At 36.7% G+C, this 18,625-nt stretch overlaps 3 protein-coding genes across 5 annotated transcripts; 1 reads left to right on the forward strand and 2 right to left on the reverse strand.

Annotated features, from left to right (window-relative positions):
• Positions 1 to 441: 441 nt before the first annotated feature.
• LOC132170791 (pentatricopeptide repeat-containing protein At1g63330-like) lies at positions 442 to 3,953 on the reverse strand. 3 transcript variants are annotated; one of them, XM_059581896.1, is made up of 3 exons: positions 1,467 to 3,953; positions 1,011 to 1,189; positions 442 to 798 (listed from the first exon to the last, which is right to left on the reverse strand). In XM_059581896.1, exon 1 carries the CDS (start codon positions 3,864 to 3,866, stop codon positions 1,680 to 1,682), a length of 2,187 nt encoding a protein of 728 aa, XP_059437879.1. In that variant the 5' UTR covers positions 3,867 to 3,953; the 3' UTR covers positions 442 to 798; positions 1,011 to 1,189; positions 1,467 to 1,679. The 3 variants fall into 3 exon arrangements, with proteins under 3 accessions (XP_059437879.1, XP_059437880.1, XP_059437878.1); XM_059581897.1 differs by lacking the exon at positions 1,011 to 1,189; XM_059581895.1 differs by having other exon boundaries at positions 442 to 1,189.
• Positions 3,954 to 8,088: 4,135 nt separating this feature from the next.
• LOC132172070 (nuclear envelope-associated protein 2-like) lies at positions 8,089 to 13,942 on the forward strand. The gene is made up of 6 exons (XM_059583504.1): positions 8,089 to 8,307; positions 9,310 to 9,687; positions 9,857 to 9,964; positions 12,339 to 12,800; positions 12,924 to 13,025; positions 13,550 to 13,942. Exons 2-6 carry the CDS (start codon positions 9,463 to 9,465, stop codon positions 13,715 to 13,717), a joined length of 1,065 nt encoding a protein of 354 aa, XP_059439487.1. The 5' UTR covers positions 8,089 to 8,307; positions 9,310 to 9,462; the 3' UTR covers positions 13,718 to 13,942.
• Positions 13,943 to 14,958: 1,016 nt separating this feature from the next.
• On the reverse strand, positions 14,959 to 17,990 carry LOC132171041 (uncharacterized). Its single transcript, XM_059582246.1, has 4 exons — positions 17,652 to 17,990; positions 15,977 to 17,422; positions 15,713 to 15,860; positions 14,959 to 15,604 (listed from the first exon to the last, which is right to left on the reverse strand). Exons 1-4 carry the CDS (start codon positions 17,716 to 17,718, stop codon positions 15,415 to 15,417), a joined length of 1,851 nt encoding a protein of 616 aa, XP_059438229.1. The 5' UTR covers positions 17,719 to 17,990; the 3' UTR covers positions 14,959 to 15,414.
• Between the last annotated feature and the right edge of the window lie 635 nt (positions 17,991 to 18,625).

Below are 18,625 nucleotides of genomic sequence, written 5' to 3' on the forward strand. Positions count from 1 at the left end.
AAAAACCTTTTTAATTGATATTTTGCATATTTTAGTCATATCAGCCTGTTAAAACATTACTCTATATAAGTATTGAAAAACTTTTTTTTTTTCTTTTTCTTTTTCTTTTTCCCTTTTTTTCTCTATGGATAGCTACGGGGTACATACATACATGCCTATCCCTCTCTCCCCGCCACCCTTATCGCCCATATCCTATTGCAACCACATCTCTTTTGCTCTGCATGACTAAGTCAGCATCTTTGGTCACAGGTGCAACCATATCCAGGTCAGCAGGTGAGGGGAACTTTTGACCAGAACAAACTAGTAAAATCTCAGGGGAAGCAATTCAAGCAAATCAAGCAAGGCAGTTGCAAGCCATCTACAGGCTGACTTTGACTACAATTTTGTTTTGTCTTTTATTTTACTATTTCTCAAAACAGAAATATTAACAACCCTAACACAGAACAGAACAGTTTTTACCTTTATATCAATGTCACAACAGTTTTTCTAGTCAATAACAGAAACAGATCTTAAACAAACAGTGACAGAGTAGTTTGAATACCCCACGTATAATGATGACCCATTTCCCTTCTTCACTTGGTTTTTACAGTAATTACACAAACATAGTGGTAAACCACTCGGCTATCTCTCAAATTCCTGTCACCTACCGGTGCTGTCTTCACCAATTCTCCCCTTGGGGTTGAAACAGCAGAAGCAATCTAGTCTAAATCCATTCTTCTAATTCCTGAGTAGCCTTCAACTCTAAATTTCGAAGAGCTTCACAGATAAGATAGTCCATGCATTAGCTCTTGTCTATACCTGCCCAAAATAAAAGTGACACCTCAGTACGTATTCCTTTGATCAACTTCTATGGCAGAAGAAAAACATTTGCACTAGTAACTTGAATGCTAAATAGAAGTGCTTGAATTAGCTTGTCTATTAGTCTATTGCCAGCAACTTCAGCTACTATCTTGTCCATTAGATTTGAAAATCTGTGGTCAATAACTTGGCTGTAAAAGGGGAATCCTTACATTGCAATTTGCACCCTTAATTTCCCTTCTTCAAATCTCAATTATTCATTAATTATTTGTACATTTCATCCTCCTCTACCAACCGAAAATGCCACTCTTCTCCATGTTTAGAGACAAGCTGATGCCCCCCAAGAAAGAACTCCTTAGGTCAAAAGGATTACAGCAACAGAGCAAGTCATCTGCAAGGCATATATCAGTGAGGTTAAGTTTCCCGTTTCCCATTTCCCAAAAAACGACTAGGTAGACTCTTCTGCATTTAAGAGGAATTACAATCTATGCTCGTACAAGTATGAACAGGCAGACATGCAAGAATAAATAAGAAGAACAGCAAATAGCTGCATGGTGATGAACTTATCATATTTTATCATTTCTAAAGATTTTCTTGCTCAAAGTACATTCTGAAGTATACAAGTACGCTGCATATCTTAGAGATCAAAAGATGAATTTATTGCTCACCTGGAATGCCAGCAATCACATTCCACAAAAAGACCATTTGTCACAGAATGCCACCATAGACACAAAACTATGTCTGAAAGCAGTTTCAATCCCTCGTGTTCCTGATGAGTTGGAGAGAAAATCTATAATCATGAAGTTGTGAGTCAGAGTATCATTCGCCAGGGAACTGGGCCTTCAGCTGATCAAATTGCTATTCTTCGAAAAGTAGGTACATCAAGTATTTCCCAAGCCCTCAGCTAGTATGTTACTAACAGCATCTTGTGCGATGGAATTCCCATAGGCAAATGCCCCCCTGTCCCCTTCCTCTCTAGCAACAGATCCAATCAACAATCCATGAGTCGTAGAATCTGGTACCCAACCTTTTTCCAACATCAAATCCAATAAATGACATGCTTCACGTTTATTACCTTCTTTCCAAAAGCCATTAATCAGCATGTTGTAAATTGCTGGATTTACAATTTCAGAATTACAAATAAGTTTATCGATCGAACTTGACACCTTATACAACTGAGAATGGTTGGCTATACATGAAAGTAGATCAAATAGCCCTTCAGAATCAGGTACCAAACCCTCATTAACCATCATGTTAAAAAGGAATACACAATCCTTGATTCGATTCTGTGAACTCATGCTTTGTATGAGGATGCTATATACTTCCAGATCAAGACTGCAACCTTCTATCAGCATTTGAGAGAGAACTACTACCACATCTTTTGCCTTGCCCAGTTTAGACAACTCGAGCATAATTATAGTGTAAGTTGCATTACTACACGAAGTACCAGAATAATAAGCTAACTGCAGTAAATTTATCGCTTCATCGACCTTTCCTCTGGCACAAACACTCTTGATCAACATATCAAAGGAGTAAGACTGAAGAGAGCATCTATTACTAGACATATAGCAAAACACTTCAGCAGCCTCTAGCGTTCTTTCCACCTGACACAGGCCTTCAACTAGCTCAGAATAAGATATAGAATCCAAAACCCAGCAGTTAGCACGAATCTCGTGAAATAGCTTCAATGCATCTCCATACTTGTTCAATCTACAGTTACCAATAACTAATGCCAAGTATGTGGCACAGTCAGGAAGACATGAGGAGACAACCATTTTCCCTAGAAGTTCAAATGCTTTCCTGATCCTTGCATTCTTGCAAAGCCATCTGATAAGAATATTCCAGGAGTCACAGTTGGCTATGTTCCTCTCATACATTTTATCAAGTAGACCTTTTGCCAAGGAAAATTTACCAGCACAGCAGCAACCTTCAAGCAATGAATTGCGTGGTGAAGTTTCAAAAACATGTCTGTCTTCCAAGAATTCTAAAGCTTCATTTATTTTCCCTAATTTACAAAAAACATTTATCATATCCAAAAACACATTATTAGACGGCTTTATATCATTGTCTATCATCTCTTTGAAAATGTTCATCGCATCATCCAGCCAAAGGTTCTCACACAGACACCGTATTAGAACCTCACAAATGAATGAATCCGGAACAAAATTAGAAGCTCTCATCAATCTAAACAACCTAATTCCCTCTTCGGGCTTATTTTCCATACAAAATAAAGGTATTGTGCAGGTATAGAAACTCAAACCAGGCTGACACCCAAGTTCAGACATTTCACCTAAAACACTAACAGCTTCATCTACTCGGCTTTTCTCAACGAGACCCTTTATGACTATCTCAAATGTCCTGCTATTAGGATTACACCCTTTCTTGCTCATTCTCCTAAACTGATCCAAAGCAGACTGAACCTTACTGGTCTCAAACAAAGCCTCCAACAAATGATTCAAAGTGTCAACAGAAGGTGCAACTCCTGCTTTCACCATTTCCTTATAAACAAACATTAAATCTTGAAAGTCTCTCTTCTCATCCACTAGAGCAGCAAAAACGGCATTAAACGTATCTATAGAGGGCTTAAAACCACCCGAATTCATATTAACAATAACTCGTATAGCTTCACTTAGCCTACAATGTCTTACAAAGGTATCAAGCAATGCCACAAAAGCCTCCTCAACACCTGGGCACCTATCTTTCACCATATTCTGACAAAACCCTTCCATCTCCTTAACATTTCCAGCCATGCCCAACTTCACAATTATCCGATAATACGTATCAGCGGTGTGGCAGAACCGTTTTTGGAGGGCAGCCCATTTGAATATCCTCACTGCTGAGTTCAAATCACTGGTATTATCCAAAACCCGGATTAAGTTATCCGGAGAAAGCTTATTCCTTAAAAACCGAAAATTTTGTTCAAAATCCGATGAATTCAGTGGATTCTGATTGTTTTCCGGGAAAATTTCGATACTACTAGCACATGAAACTGAAGAAATGAATGCATTTTGATTGACCCATTTGGGAATTCTCTTGCAAATAGCCAAAGATGAAAGCTTTACAGCCATTGAAGCAGTTCATGAACCCTCTATTTTCTCAGGCAACTATTTTCTCGGGAAAATGAAGTAGTGTGAAGAAAAATTCAAACGGAGAGGGATTACTGACCTGAGAAGAGATGCAACAGACAGTGAAATACGCAGAGGCTACGTACTGAAGCAGATTGTGCCAAAGGAAGATTTGCCCTCTTTACTGTTTTATTTTTTTGTGTAGGAAAGCCGGCTTTTGTTCCTCTGCACTCATGTCATTTGCAGTTTTATTCAATGCCTTGGCATATAGAACATGGAAAATGCTACTCTTACGGTCTTACCCCGCCCCCAAAAAAAAAAATATATATATATATATATATATGTATATACACATATATATTGTTTTCAAATGATATATTATTATCCTATGAGATTTATTATTTTTCTCGCAAACCATGCCAAACGTTAAAGCTTGCTACTGTTGTCGTTCCAACCCCGCCCTACTCGTCAACGTCTCTCTTTAAAGCTTCGCTCCACCATGCCCCGAGTCAACCCACACTATTAAGAAATGTTGATAGTCTAAATTGTCAGGAATGGAACTGTAAATTCTTATGAGAAATGTTAGGTTTACAAATAAATTTTATAAAAAGACTTTTACAAACTGATATGACATAACATAATTAAAAATTGGATAAATTCAAATTTTGAGAAATCCATGATGCGTTTGTTAAATGGTTTCAAGGGGTTTGTGGTCTTCAATTGTGGCTTGATGGACAGCCCGTCAGCCTACTCCCTGCAGAATCATATGCTGGACTCCTCAGCTTTTGAAAACCGAAGCCACTCCTCGTTAACAATGCCTAATTACGTTACGAAATTACCCTTCGTTTTCGCATGCAAAGGGAAGGACAAGTTAGACAACTAAACAAATTGTAGGGGCAATTTCGTCAACAAGCAAGGCTGGGTTAACGAGGCCGGGCGCATTTTTTCAATGGGGTAGCTGGGCGAACGTTTTTTCTTTTGCGGGTTGGAATGTCAGCAGTCCATCAATGAATAGTAATGAATCACATACTTGCTAAACCGTTTACCAAACAGAGCCCCAATCTAATTGTGGCACGTCAGTTTGTAAAAGATTTTTTGTAAACTTGACATTTTTCAATTCTTATTGAGAAGGGTCAAAGCACGAAGATAATAACTATATAGCCTAAGGCCTCGCAGTAGTACTAAAGCTTCTATTTTTTTTTTTTTCTCAATTTTTTTGGTCTTAGTTGTTTGTGTTTGTGTTTGTGTTTTTTTTTTTCAATTATTTTTCTTTTTAATTTCTTTATTTTGATTGTTTCCCATAAATTAAAAATTACTATAGTTATCAAATAAACATTTAAAGACATTGTGGTATATAAGCAATCAATTGACTTAAAATCCCATTTGATTGTTTTGGTTTATCTTAAGTTTTTTTTTTTTTTTTTTTTGCCTTAACATACATACGCTAATATATATTTCACATTGTGAAATCATCAATTAACTTTAAGACTTTGTTTGATTTTCACAAAATATTATTCAAATTAGAAATATCTTTGGGTATAAATAAGTAAGCATAGAAGGCTATTGAAAAAGGATAAAAGAAATAAAATAAGTATAGGCGAAACCAAAGAAACAGAAAGGAGAGGGGTCAAAATCCATTGGGAATTTAGTGAGAAATGGAAGAGCGTGAGCCCAAAATGGAGACATGTTTGGGCTGGTTTATATGCGCATATGAAATTTAATGGCCCATTTTGTTGGAGTTTTGTAAGGAGCAAATGGATCGGTGGTGATGGGGTATTACATTGGTGGGTTCTGAAGGCTGTTTCATGGTTAATGATATTGTCAACAAGATGGTGATAATATCAGGTTTTGGGCCTTCATTGAGTGGGGTTGGATGACGGTGTTGGTGACGGTGATGGCAACGATAGTAGTTTAAAATAGGTTATTATGTCAATTTATCATTTAAGTTAACGGTTTGTCATTGGTCATATATGTCTCATTTGGTATGTCATGAATATTTAAATGCAATGCTACATCAACAAGTGTTAAGTCATTCATAGGAAAAACAAAAAAAAAAGATATAAAAAATAATTTATTTGACACATGAAACTTAAAGAAACACAAAACTTAAAAATTTAAAGAGCAAACCCACAACAACAGAAATCTCGGTTTTGTTAATGTGGCATGGCATTAGAGTGTTGAGATGGATGTTGACATGTTAAATGAGACACTTGTGATAAATGATAAACTGTTAACTTTGAGGGTAAAGTGATATATAGATCTTATTTTAAACTTTGACAAGACTTAAAGACCGTATTCTTGAATTTCAAAGCCAACGAATAAATCCAAATTAGATAATTTTTTTTTTTTTTTTTTATAAAAAAAAAAAAAAACCTAAGGACTAAATATGATTTTTCCCTAAAAATAAAGCGGATAGCGAAAGTTCCTTAATTGAAAGAAAGCTACTCGAGATTAGGATTTCTTGAAATTTAGTTGTCTCAAAAGGGAAATTACAAGATTCACTTATCCCAGACACAACCTAAAGTGCAGGGCCTACTTGTCTTGTGTAAATAAGCTACATAATCCCTTCTTTTAACCTACTTGAATTCCAATAAAATTTGAGTAGCCTAATTTCACAAAATCCGCTTCCTAATGCATGTGAGTTCCTTAATAAAGTTGCAAGTTCTCCTATTCTAGAAATGCATTTAATTTCGTCCATGAATAGCATATGCCTTCTTGACGAATGACCTATATACATCCATTCGGATCAAGAATGAAAATAATAATCTATTGTAACCCTTTTCTCATTCAATTAGAATATATATATACACTGTTTTTATGAATTAAAACATTTGTATTTAAGGCTAAGAACTTAAATATAGACATATATCCCTTCTTGAAGAATGACCTTGACCATATTATATATCCTACGTAAAGTTTTCAATTTGCAACCTTTTCCACTGCCAAATGGCAAGTTGCCCCCATTTGCATGAAAGTGTTATTTTCAAAAGGTAATCCAATAAAAACAAAAAAGAAATATTGCCCCATTTGCATGGATTAAGATAAAAGCAGTTGACCCCACCCAATTACATTAACATATAGACAAGAAGATTAGGATGATAGTTGCTCCTATTTGTCATAGTTTATATATTCAACATAGTTTTCTCTAAATCATAAGAAAATAATTTTTTCAATTTAATTTCAAAAAACTATCCAAAACTTACATGAAACCTATATTTGAATTTATAGTGGGACAAAAGAATGAGAGTGGGAGGATCAAATACAATGGACATACCAACAACAAGTCTCTGACAACGAGGCCTTAAAAAGCTTCTGGTGAAATTTGACCGACAGCAATAAAGCACTCCAAATAAAAAAACAATAATAATAATAATATTGTATGAACGCATTGAATAAAAGGGGCCACCGAATTCTTTTCTTAAAATATTTATTTATTTGGATCTTAAATATGAGAAATAAAGAAAAGGAAGGCTTTCGAATTTGATCCAATAGGAGGATGGCAAGTGGCAAGGTCTGCAGCACCTACCTACTATAGCTGCCATTTTTCAAGCAACTTGTGGCTATCGACTTTGACCATCTTAAAATAACATTAAAAAATGTATGAATCTTATCTTTTTTTCCCACTAAGAAAATCTTTTGGAAAATGCTAGAACTAGTAGTATATATATAGTACCATTTTTAATACAATGCTTCTATAATAAATTGATAATTGCCACGTTGCAAACCTGATTTACACCACTTTTTTTTATTTTTAATTAACAAATTCATATATTTACGGATTTTTTTTTAAATCAGAGAGTAATTTTTAATTTCCCCTCAAAATAAAGCCGAAAGAACCTCAAAAAGGCCCATGACAAGAGAAGGAACAGGGAGAGAAGCCCAGTAGCAGCCCATCCCACGGCCCTTGTTCTAACACGCGTCTTTAACTAATTGGCCAGGGCGAAAATTTGGATTTGCCGCGCTGTGACTCAAAATGACCCACGGAACCCTCTTTTGAAACAGCCTCGGGCTTTGGCATTTCGACCGAACCCGAGGCTCGTGCACTCCGAACCTAGAGCCCTCGCTGTCTCCGAGTAAAGACATGTCGCTTAAACACAGGGACTCTCGCACTACAGACAAAACCAGATACTCTTAAGTAAGTGATTTTACATTTTATATATATATATTTTTTTGATTTTTATGGGGTTTTATTTTTCTTGCTAATTAAAAACCCTGACTTGACGGGTTGTTAGCGATACTGATTGGCCTTCCATTTCTGGATCGTCGGATGGCATCGGAGGCTGACCAGCGCCCTCGGATATTACGACGTTGCATTTAGCGTTACAGCTGCTAAGCTAAACAAGAACTGTAGAGGAAGAAGAATAAGAAGACACATAATTCAAAAGCACAAGTCATTTTCTCGCTGAGAAAGCTGTTTCTGGAACTGGGTTCTGCTCAAAATCTGGTATTTCTCTCTCTCTCTCTCTCTCTCTCTGTGTGTTTTAATTAATTTAATTATTTGATTTAGTTGGTTGGTTTTGTTAAGCAACATGTTGCGTGTGAAATCATGGAGTCCCTCAAGTTTAGGATTAGCATGTGATGTGAGAGAACATAACGCGTGGTCTTAGATCAGCTGTTTCAACGCTGTAAGAAAGTGGGTTTTTTTTTTTTTTTTTTCTTGGAGTTTAAATTTTCCCGAGAAAAATCAAAGAGGTGGGTTTGTTGAAAATAGCTCCAAAGTTTGAATTTTTGTGTTCAAATTTCACATGCCTATTTACTCTCTCTGTCTCTGTCTCTGTCTCTGTCTCTGCGCCTCTCTCTCTCTCTATAAATTTTCCTGACAAAAATTACAGAGGTGTGTTTGTTGAAAACAGCTTCGAACTTTGAATTTTTTAGTTCAAATTTCACATGCCCATTTATTCTCCTTCCCTCTCTCTCTCTCTCTCTCTCTAAAAGACTATTCTGTCTTTGTCTTTGTCACTATAATTTTTCCGGTGAGTTTTTCAAAAATAAAAAAATAATTTATCCGGTGAGGTTGACAAGCCCTTTGGAGTCGATCGCTCTCTACCATTTTCTTTCTGTTTCTCTCACTCAATAATAGTTGTGGTGGAGAGGTATCTGTGCTTCTATTCTGCACCAGAAAAAAAATAGGTGAACTTTATTTTCTTGGAGTAGATTTTCCCAGAAAAATGAGTGAAGTTTTCTTGAGCTAGTTTTTTCCTGAGAAAATAATAAAAAGTGTGGAAGATCTCTTTGGATTGACTTCCAATATTCGAAATTTTTTTAGTTAAAATTTGTCAAACCCTCTTTAGTAATTTCGAAGTCACTGTTTCTCTCTCTCTCTCTCTCTATATATATATATATATATATATATATATATTTTAATTATTATTTTCTATACTTTTCAAGTGTTCTACTTCTTGGAGACCTCTCAAATTTAATACACAACTACCATTTTCACATGCAGTGATCCAGATATATGAAAAATTAATGGCTTGCACTGCAAGGGGCGTGGCCACTGATGCCTGATCCTTAGCCCTGGATTCAGTGTATGGCCACAATATTAGATCTTTAACAACAAAGCTACAGCCACCAGTTGATCCAAAACTTTATAGTCCTCATGTCAGTTTCAGAGGAGAAACCATCATCTTCGTCATCATCCGTGATGGAGCTGACGGCATCGTCAATGTCAGCTAGAGAAATTGATCCTTTGTTAAAGGACTTGAATGAAAAGAAGCAAAGCTTCCGGCGGAATGTGGTGTCGTTGGCGGCAGAGTTGAAGGAGGTTCGGAGCCGCCTATCATTTCAGGAGCAATCATATGCTAAAGAAGCTCTAACAAGACAGGCATGTGATCTTGCGATTCTGGTTTATTTTTGTTGTATTGTGTATATATAGTTCGAATCTTGAAAGTCAATCATCATACTCTTTATGGGTGTTTTTGTTTGTGGGGTCATATGCATTTGTAGTTGGTCGGTTGGGATTTAGTGTGATTTTTATGGGTATGTTTTCTCAGGAAGTTGAGACAAAAGCTAAGAACATGGAGGATGAAATTGGTCGATTGCATAAAACATTGGAGGAGAGGAATGCAAAGCTTCAGGATTCAGCATCTACTGCTGGGAAGGTCTCATTCATATCCCAGTCTTTTTATTCTGTTTCTTTCATCAAATTTTAATTTAATGATTAATTAATTTAAGTTGTTTTAGGCTTTTGGTTGATCCTTTGAACTTTGGCCATCATTCACTAATAATGGTCATTTTGCTTTTTCGTGCATTGTTTATTTGTTTTTTCGCATCTTGCTCTTTTGAAGTAATCAAATAAGCCGAGCATCTTATGCTCAGGTGCTGGATGCCTTTTGGCTTTTTCCCTTTAGTTTTTTTGGCGGAGCCCATGCGAGGAAAGATGACCCAAGATATCAAGTGTTTGATATTATATTACTGTTTCCTTTATTTACATAGAATGATTTAAGAAAATTTTGTCTGCATGGGTGACAAAAATGAGGGAGATTCATAATAAAATCATTTATAACCATAATTTCTTGTTCTCTTTTTTTTTTTTTTGCCCCAACTTTTCAATCTTTTTGCTATGCTGTACTTGTGACAATTGAATTTTCTTTAAAAAGGGCATATTGTGGTGATACATTTTTTTTTGTGCCGGAGGGAGCAAGGTAGACTTCTTCACTCATCTTATAAGGAAAACTTGTATAAATTAATAGAGAAATGCATAATTACCTGAAATTTAATCCAACAAGTCCAACCCACCAATTTTATAAAGTTAATGGTCAACCATTTGCTTGTTTATTGAGATAGTCACTACTCACTGCTACAGTTGATTTTCCCTGAAGACATGAATCCAATTCTGGATCAAACTTTTTTGACGTTACCCACACTTTCTAAACCCAAGTATTATACTGACTGGTGATTCAAATCGATCCTCAATTTGAAGACAACCAAGTATTGGGGTGATTTAATATTAATGCATTTGCCATTTTCCCCTAATTAAATAGTTGCTGTTGAAATTAAGGTTGGAAAGTTGTAATTCAATGAAAGATTGCATTCTTTATCTCTTGGGTGATTACAGAAAGAATGATGTGTGGAATGATGGGGCTGATTGCGTTTGTTGGAACCATGAAGTCTTAAGTCTATCTGATATTAGTTAAATTTTGTAATTAAACAAATAAAAATTTGACAGCATTTTCCATCAACCGATTTGGCAAATTAGCAAATAAATTGTTTTGAATGTGGAAAATGTCAAATTCTGCCCTCAATTCTGGCATATTTTTACATTCGAGCAAGCACTTCATAATAGCATCTACCCTTGAAGAAAAAGATCATCTGAACTTTAGCCTTTTCAAATATTACGAAAAAGAAAAAAAAAATGTTAAGTGTCTTTCTGTAGCAAAGGAAAATTTGAATAACATCTTATGGCTTATGTAATAGTTTAACAGCTTAAATAATTATGTAATTAATGTGTATTAATCTTTCACTGGTATTTATTACATGAATAGTGAAGTGTGCTATATACACGTGTTATATTATGCTATCTTTAAGACTTACAGAGTCAAGCAGAAAATACTATTATTTATTTAGTTGACATTGGAGAAGGACTTGCATTTCAAACCCCAATTTAGCTATGCTATTGAAGATTAACATGGTAAAGTCTAACTCAAATGATTAGGATGCGGTGCACGGGACCGGGGTTTACTTTGCAGGGGTGGGTCCGAAGGGTCCTGCCTTGGAGAGGTTCCCCGACATCAAAAAAAAAAAAAAAGTCTTAACTCAAATGATTTTATCGACATAACAATATATAGCACCCCCTAAAGATGTTGTGGCAGAGGGATTTCATGGAAACAAATGTCTTCAAAAACAGAAGGGGGGGGCCCTCCGATATTTTTCATGAAAGGGTTTGATTTTGCAATAGAAGAGCCTTAGATTATAAATCCTTTCATGCATTCATTATTAGTTAGAAAATGATCTATTTTATAACTTCAAGTGAAAATGGGGAGTAGCTAAATCTGTGTGATAAAAATAACTTGGCTTCATAGTGAAAATGAAAGATATAACACTATGAATTCCTTATCCTAATTACTACCAAAATTATTTTGCACTTTCTAATCATGCACTATTCATCTCATTAATGACTTGTCAGATGTTTCTTCCCGTAACTTGAACAAATTTGGCTGAGTATTTAAAAGAAGGTAACTGTTTAAGATCCTAGTTAATATCCAGGTTGTTTTGGGTTTTAAGATTTTAAGACTTTGATTGTGAATTTAATAACCATATTGCTGAGCATATTTAAGGGAATTTATATTCTAATGATTCAATGATATTAGTATTGAATGATTCAGTCACTATTCAATTTCATGAATTATATTTAGCAACGGTTTTTACTTTGAAACATATTCACATTCAATTCATTACGTATTCTAGTTCGAGCTTTGTTATTTCTCATCATGTTGTCATTCTGTATCCTAATTGTAAGTTGTTTATGGGATACAGTACCTCAAGGAGTTGGATGGTCTTAGATCACAGCTTTCAGCTAGTCAAGCAATTGCAGATTCAAGTGCTGCATCAGCTCAATCAGCACAGCTCCAGTGTTTAGCCCTTGTAAAGGAATTAGAAGAGAAGAGCAGTTCGCTAAAACAGCATGAGGATCGTGTAATTAGGTTAGGAGAGCAATTAGATAATCTGCAAAGGGATCTTCAAGCAAGAGAATCTTCACAAAAGCAACTAAAAGACGAAGTTTTGAGAGTTGAGCAGGATATTATGCAGGCTGTTACCAAAGCTGGAGCAAGCAAGGATTGTGAACTGAGGAAATTATTAGATGAGGTATCTCCAAAGAACGTTGAGAAGATTAATAAGCTTTTGATTGTTAAGGATGAAGAAATAGCAAAACTGAGGGATGAAATCAAGATAATGTCTGCTCACTGGAAACACAAGACCAAGGAGTTGGAGTCACAGGTACATTCACCTTCAGTTCCTTCTATAATCTACTCGTCCATTTGTTCACTATTTTAGTGCTTCACTTCTTTAAGGTCCCCTATTCTTGTTTGTTTATGCACTTCAACCTGTTTTGATGAACAGTTAGAGAAGCAACGGCGAGCTGATCAGGAACTGAAAAAGAGGGTGTTGAAGTTGGAATTCTGCCTCCAGGAAGCTCGTTCCCAGACACGAAAGCTCCAAAGGGTATCATTTAATGCTTCACTTGTCTGCAGTTGGTCAATATTCAGAGTTTGCATTACAAACCTTAAGCACACAAGTTAATTATAAGCCTGTCTACACAACATATAGGTTTCTCATTGACTTGATGAACCACACCTTGCAAGGTGTGAGTGGTCCTCTTTTTTTTTTTTTTGGATCAGATCCTGGTCAACTTAATGCTCCGCACCATCACGGTGTAATTGACCTCTGATATGCTATTCCTTGTAGAAAGTGCCACTATTGAATGCTGTAGCCTTTTTCTTTTTTTTTTTTTATTCCCATTCTTTTTGGTTTCTTTTTTCACCCTGACAAATGAGAATACTTAATAAGGCCAGTTCATCAATATTTTAGTTTTCAGCAACTTAAAAAGATTCGATTTTCTTGAGAGCTTCATAAATTAATCTCATTACCAATAAATTTGAGTTCTCTGTACTGCTTTCATGCCTTTTACCTCTCTGCTTGCTCCTGTAAACACTTGAATCGCTAATCTCTACTCCATTCATCAACAGGTGGGAGAGAGAAGGGACAGAGCCCTAAAAGAACTTAGAGATCAGTTAGCAGCAAAACAACAAAATGAAGCTCTGGGTGCTGAAAAACAAAATTTCTGGGAAACTTCTGGTTTCAAGATGGTTGTTTCCATGTCAATGTTGATCTTGGTGGTGTTTTCAAAGAGATGAAATCATTGTGTTATCCAGTTCTTGTGTATAAAGAATCGACGCCTTTTAGTTTAATTGAGGAGTTCAGATAAAGCTGCAGAGGCCATTTTCCTTGTAGAAATGCACATTTTAGAGGTTCTCTTATGTAGTTTTAGCTGAGAATGCCTTTTTGTTGTTCTCACTGTTATTTCTGTTGCATCAGTTGTACTCATAACTTGAATCAATGTATGGTATTGTCATTATGTACTGGCTAGTTTTCTTTAAGTGGTTCATTAGCTGCCGACCATGATGGTGACCAACTGCTTACAATTTTGGCCAGTTCTATCATAGTGGAGGTTGTTGAATTTTTGTTCTTTAAAAATGTCGACGATTTGATAATTTGCATCATTCCTCCTGCAGTGGCGGATTATTGCTATTGGAATCTCACATCCATTGGATCCTCAACTGCTGATCAAAGTCATCTTTATTGGTAATACATTTGGTATCCGATGCATGGAAGACATATCAGTGGCCCTACTAATAATAGTTGTCAGGAGAAATTTTCTTAGCAACAACCAAGCACATGATAAACACTGGTTTTGTTTTACTTTATTATGTTGTCATGGACATTAGGATATGCTTTTTTGACTAAGTTGTATATTCCTCGTGCCTAACTCGAACCGCACCACATGGAAATGAAAAGACATCTTAAAGGGGCTGTGTAAATTAAGCAATTTGGGCTGTTCATTGAAAATGAACATCTTAGATTAAGCTACATAAGCATTAAAAGGGAAAAAAAAAAAAAAGTCAAAACAGTTCAAGGGGTGACCACACCACCTCTTAAGACGGTTGGCAACCCTCAAGGGGAATGGTTGGTTGGGGTAATCCGATCACCCTCCACTCCCAAAAGGGTGATGTGTTTAGTCTAACCATCACTCATCCTTTGTGGGGATAGCAGACCATCCCAAGCGAGTGGTTGGCCAATTCCTGTAGGATGGTGTCCAATGCTTTGCTATGAGTCAATTCTTTATGCGAACATTGTAATAAATGCATTCATTTTCTATAGAATGTTAGAATATGGTCCTTTTCATTTCACGGTTCATATTTTGTTTGGTTATATCTAATAGTGTATTTGGTACCACCATTGTATATACTATTAGATTTGTAAAATCTAATTTAGACCGTGAAATGTTTCCTTTCTATTTGACTAGAACATCGAGCTTTGCTCTAGTCTTACAAATTTACTAATTAGTGGACGAACTTGCTTTCAAAGATGATTAGAATGAATAACTGCTGACTATATATGGTGAAATTGCCTCAAAATATTGCAGATCAGGGTAATTTCTGAAGCAATTCGATCGTACAATTTGTCATTATCACTACGCACGCTATGATCTCCACAACGTCTAAAATATGTACAAGTTCATGAACTCCTACCATCATTACCTGAAACGGTTGTTTTCTCACAGTAGCTAAAATTATATATCGAACATGTGATTTTGCTTCAACTAGAAATTTTAGCTTCAGAAGTAAACATGTTTTGCATCCCAGGCAAGCTCATGCACGCCAGTGAATATGTTAGCACTTAGCAGGATGTAGGTCGTTATAGTTCTGCTTTGTTAAACTAACCTGCAAAATATGGATCTGTACATGGCTTGAACGGCTACAACTCAGATTTGTTACTTGCTAGTGAAGCAATTATCTCTTGAGCCATTGACGTGCATGGAGAAGTAGCAGTTCTACATTTCCAGAACTATTTTTCCAGTAACAAAGGATGTTGCCAAAATGATGCAGCCAATGATGGGATGTAAACCAGATGAAAAGGATGTTGATGTGTTAGCAGCAGCAGGAGGGCCTTCAGACCCCAAAAAGGGCGTAGTACCAGAAGCTGGTTCGCTTGAATTTAACACTGAAGGTGGAGTACCATATCTGCAAAGTAGATATAATAAAACAGAGGCATGTACAAGGTTATTCTTCAGGGATTAGAAGTAACAGAGAGTTTCCATAGCCATGATTCAAGAGAACAAAACACATTACCCTGATACACCTGCTCCTGATGGTGATGGTGTTGTTGGTGTTGGTGTTGGTGTTGGTGTTGTTGGTGGTGTTGTTGCTGTCGTCGTTGGCGTTGGCGTTGGATTTGCTGTTGCTGTTGCTGATGATGCAAAAATGCAAGAACCAATGCCTATTGACAATCAAAAGGGTCGCAGCTGTGATTTGAATTTTGCAAAGCATATTGCACACACTAATTATAATACATGAGAAACACAAAATTAAATGATCATTGAAAGATGCTCTTACTTGGATTGGCATTAACTATCGTGGCAGTCCCTCCAAAGTCACAGCTAGTTGGCGCTGGATTCTTTTGATAATAGCTATTAAATGCATATGAGGCATGGTTTTGAAGTGTATTTGGGTTGTAACAACTCCCACCTTGCTGGATTGGTGAACAGTCTGCACCTCCCATTCCACATGCATAGTCCAGTGCTGCCTGAATTGCTGTCTCCAAAGCTCCAGCCTTGGCCACACACCAGCTTTGTCCTGGAATCGCTGGAGCATTTGTTGTTGCCGGAGGCGCCACCGGGTTTGTGATGGGAACAGCTCCTGATGGGGTTGGATAAGTTGTCACAGGGTTAGTCACTGGTTGTGCCCCTGGGACTGTGGTAGGAGTTGTTACTGGATTGGTGATTGGTACTGGTGAATTGGCAGGATATGTGGAGGGTATTGTGATGGGAGGGGTGGAAGGAAATGTTAATGGTGTGGAACCAGGATTTGCTGGCGTAATTGTGACAGGATTAGTAGCAGGAACTGTGATAATGGGTGGTGTGGGATTATCTGGAGGGGTGATGCCTGGAGTTGTGGGAAAGATTGTTGTTGGCGGGTTGACAGTGTCATGTAGAATTGCTTTGAGGTGGGATTTGCTTAGGAGTTCTCTGTGGGAAGAAGGAAAGATCTGTTCCTCTTCCCTTTTGAGCTCTTTCTGCACAAAATCTTCCATGGATGATACTTCTGCATACAACCCAACTATCTGTCCTGTAATCTGAGTTTTGTTTTGTAAAGACTTCAAAACCTTATCACTGAATTGAGCTACTTCTGTTGCACTAGGAACAGCAGGGCTCTTAATTGTCAGAACCACTGGAACATCATTGTGAGGAAGAAGAAAACTGGAAAGGGTAGCTCTTTCAATCATAGACTGAACAAACTGATCTCCCATGCTTATCTGTCCATCAACACTGGCTTCAACCATGACATAAGACTTCATTTTCATGATAAAACCAAAAATCCTATGCAGGTCTCTTTCCTGTGGTCTATTCAACTTCTCTAAGAAAGACAATGAAAATGCTACTGAAACCCTAACTTGGCTTTCTAGATGAAGAGCACTGAGGACCGAATGGATTGATTTTAAGGTGGATAAAAGCATTGGTAGCTCACTTTGTTCTGAACTGTCATTGCCACTAGCAAGTATGATGCTATTGATGTTCACATGCGGGAGAAATGTCAATACATGGGCTTTCAGCCACGAAATAACAGAAGCTTTCGAATTCAACAAATTCCCAAGTAGGCTTTTACTTAGGTAAAGATCAACAGTTACACCAGAGTCAGACAGAGTACTTAAAGCCCTATGATCTGCTACGAAAACCCGAATCTGAGACGGGGTGACCTTGTTTTGCTTCAGGAATGATAAAGTTCTAGCTGTTGATGAAGTTGCAGTGCTTCCTGCATGATAGGAGAAACCCACCAGAGTTCCTGCAAATGAGAAAGAAGATGAGAGGAACTTCAAATTACTTTAACTTAAGCAGCTGCAATATACTGAGAAGTGAGAAACCAAAACAGCAACAAGAAATTGATCATAAATCACCAGTGGGTTTCAGAAATGAAAGCAAACTCAAAAGAGTAAAGTTTACATTTCCTTGGATTTTCCCATAGAAACTTGAAGGAAAAGAAACTGTCTTTTTGAGTAATAGTAATTGCTTACCAGAACAGCAGATAGTGAGAAGAGACAGGAAGAGTAGGAAGAGGCATTTAGAAGCTCCTCTGACCATATTAACGACAGGATCTGTGTCTGGGCACTTGGAAGAGACCAGACTGGATTTTTAATGTGATACATATAATGTCGATGCCTCAAGGGTATTAATTGCACCTGGAATTATAACTGCCGCCGTTAGAGGCAAGGGGGAATATGGAAATTAAAGCTTCTGTAGATAAAGGTGAGAGCAAATGGGAGAAAAAAAAAAGTGTTAAAGAAAGATGACCAAGTTGTGATGACAAAGAAAAGATGTTACTTTGTCATGAAGGATATGGAGCTGCAAATATTCTGTCTGATAACTCATAACAGTATAAAGAATCAACATGCTTTTTTGCTTTGTTATCTTTCCCAAAGCCATGGCCTCAAAGTCTAAAGCAAATGGAAGAACATGTGCACATGCATGTACAAACACACATGCATTACAGTAAGGTGTTCAAGTAAATTCATGATATTTAATGTGGATTCCCACTGGGCCACATTTTGGTGTCAAAGGGTATTGATAAATATGGTAATGTTAAATAAAGGAAGATGATCAAAAGTTTCTGACCATAAAACCCGCAAAGATATTATTCATTTTTTGTCGTTTATTAAATCAATATTTATATTAAAAGCTTAAACCGATATGAATGAACTGTTTAACTATAGTCCGTAGGGTTAGGATTATAATGGGACAGAAAGATTTGAACCTGGCTGGATGGCACCAAAGAGGATAACAAAGTTAATTAGGCTTAGCTCAGCAGAAACCATTACAAGAACAGGTAAATATATTGTAAAGAAAGAGAAAAAGGAAAGGTGAAAAAAGGTTTTCTGGGGATAAAAAGCCTCTGTATCCCACAATATGCTGTAACAAGGCACTTCAACATGGGCCTTTTTGTAAATGATTAAGATCCATGTGAATTTCTGCCATGTATGATGTACCAAAT

This window comes from Corylus avellana, chromosome ca2 (assembly GCF_901000735.1).
Source record: "Corylus avellana chromosome ca2, CavTom2PMs-1.0".
Lineage (NCBI taxonomy): Eukaryota > Viridiplantae > Streptophyta > Magnoliopsida > Fagales > Betulaceae > Corylus > Corylus avellana.

Bases quoted from the DNA above. Each gene is read 5' to 3' on its own strand.
- LOC132170791 (XM_059581897.1), bottom strand. From the start codon at position 3,866: ATGGCTGTAAAGCTTTCATCTTTGGCTATTTGCAAGAGAATTCCCAAA.
- LOC132172070 (XM_059583504.1), top strand. From the start codon at position 9,463: ATGTCAGTTTCAGAGGAGAAACCATCATCTTCGTCATCATCCGTGATG. The intron at 9,688-9,856 runs GCATGTGATCTT...ATGTTTTCTCAG, and splicing joins AAGAAGCTCTAACAAGACAG to GAAGTTGAGACAAAAGCTAA. The intron at 9,965-12,338 runs GTCTCATTCATA...TATGGGATACAG, and splicing joins CAGCATCTACTGCTGGGAAG to TACCTCAAGGAGTTGGATGG.
- LOC132171041 (XM_059582246.1), bottom strand. From the start codon at position 17,718: ATGGTCAGAGGAGCTTCTAAATGCCTCTTCCTACTCTTCCTGTCTCTT. The intron at 15,861-15,976 runs GTAAGAGCATCT...GATTGTCAATAG, and splicing joins GATAGTTAATGCCAATCCAA to GCATTGGTTCTTGCATTTTT. The intron at 15,605-15,712 runs GTAATGTGTTTT...TCTACTTTGCAG, and splicing joins TCAGGAGCAGGTGTATCAGG to ATATGGTACTCCACCTTCAG.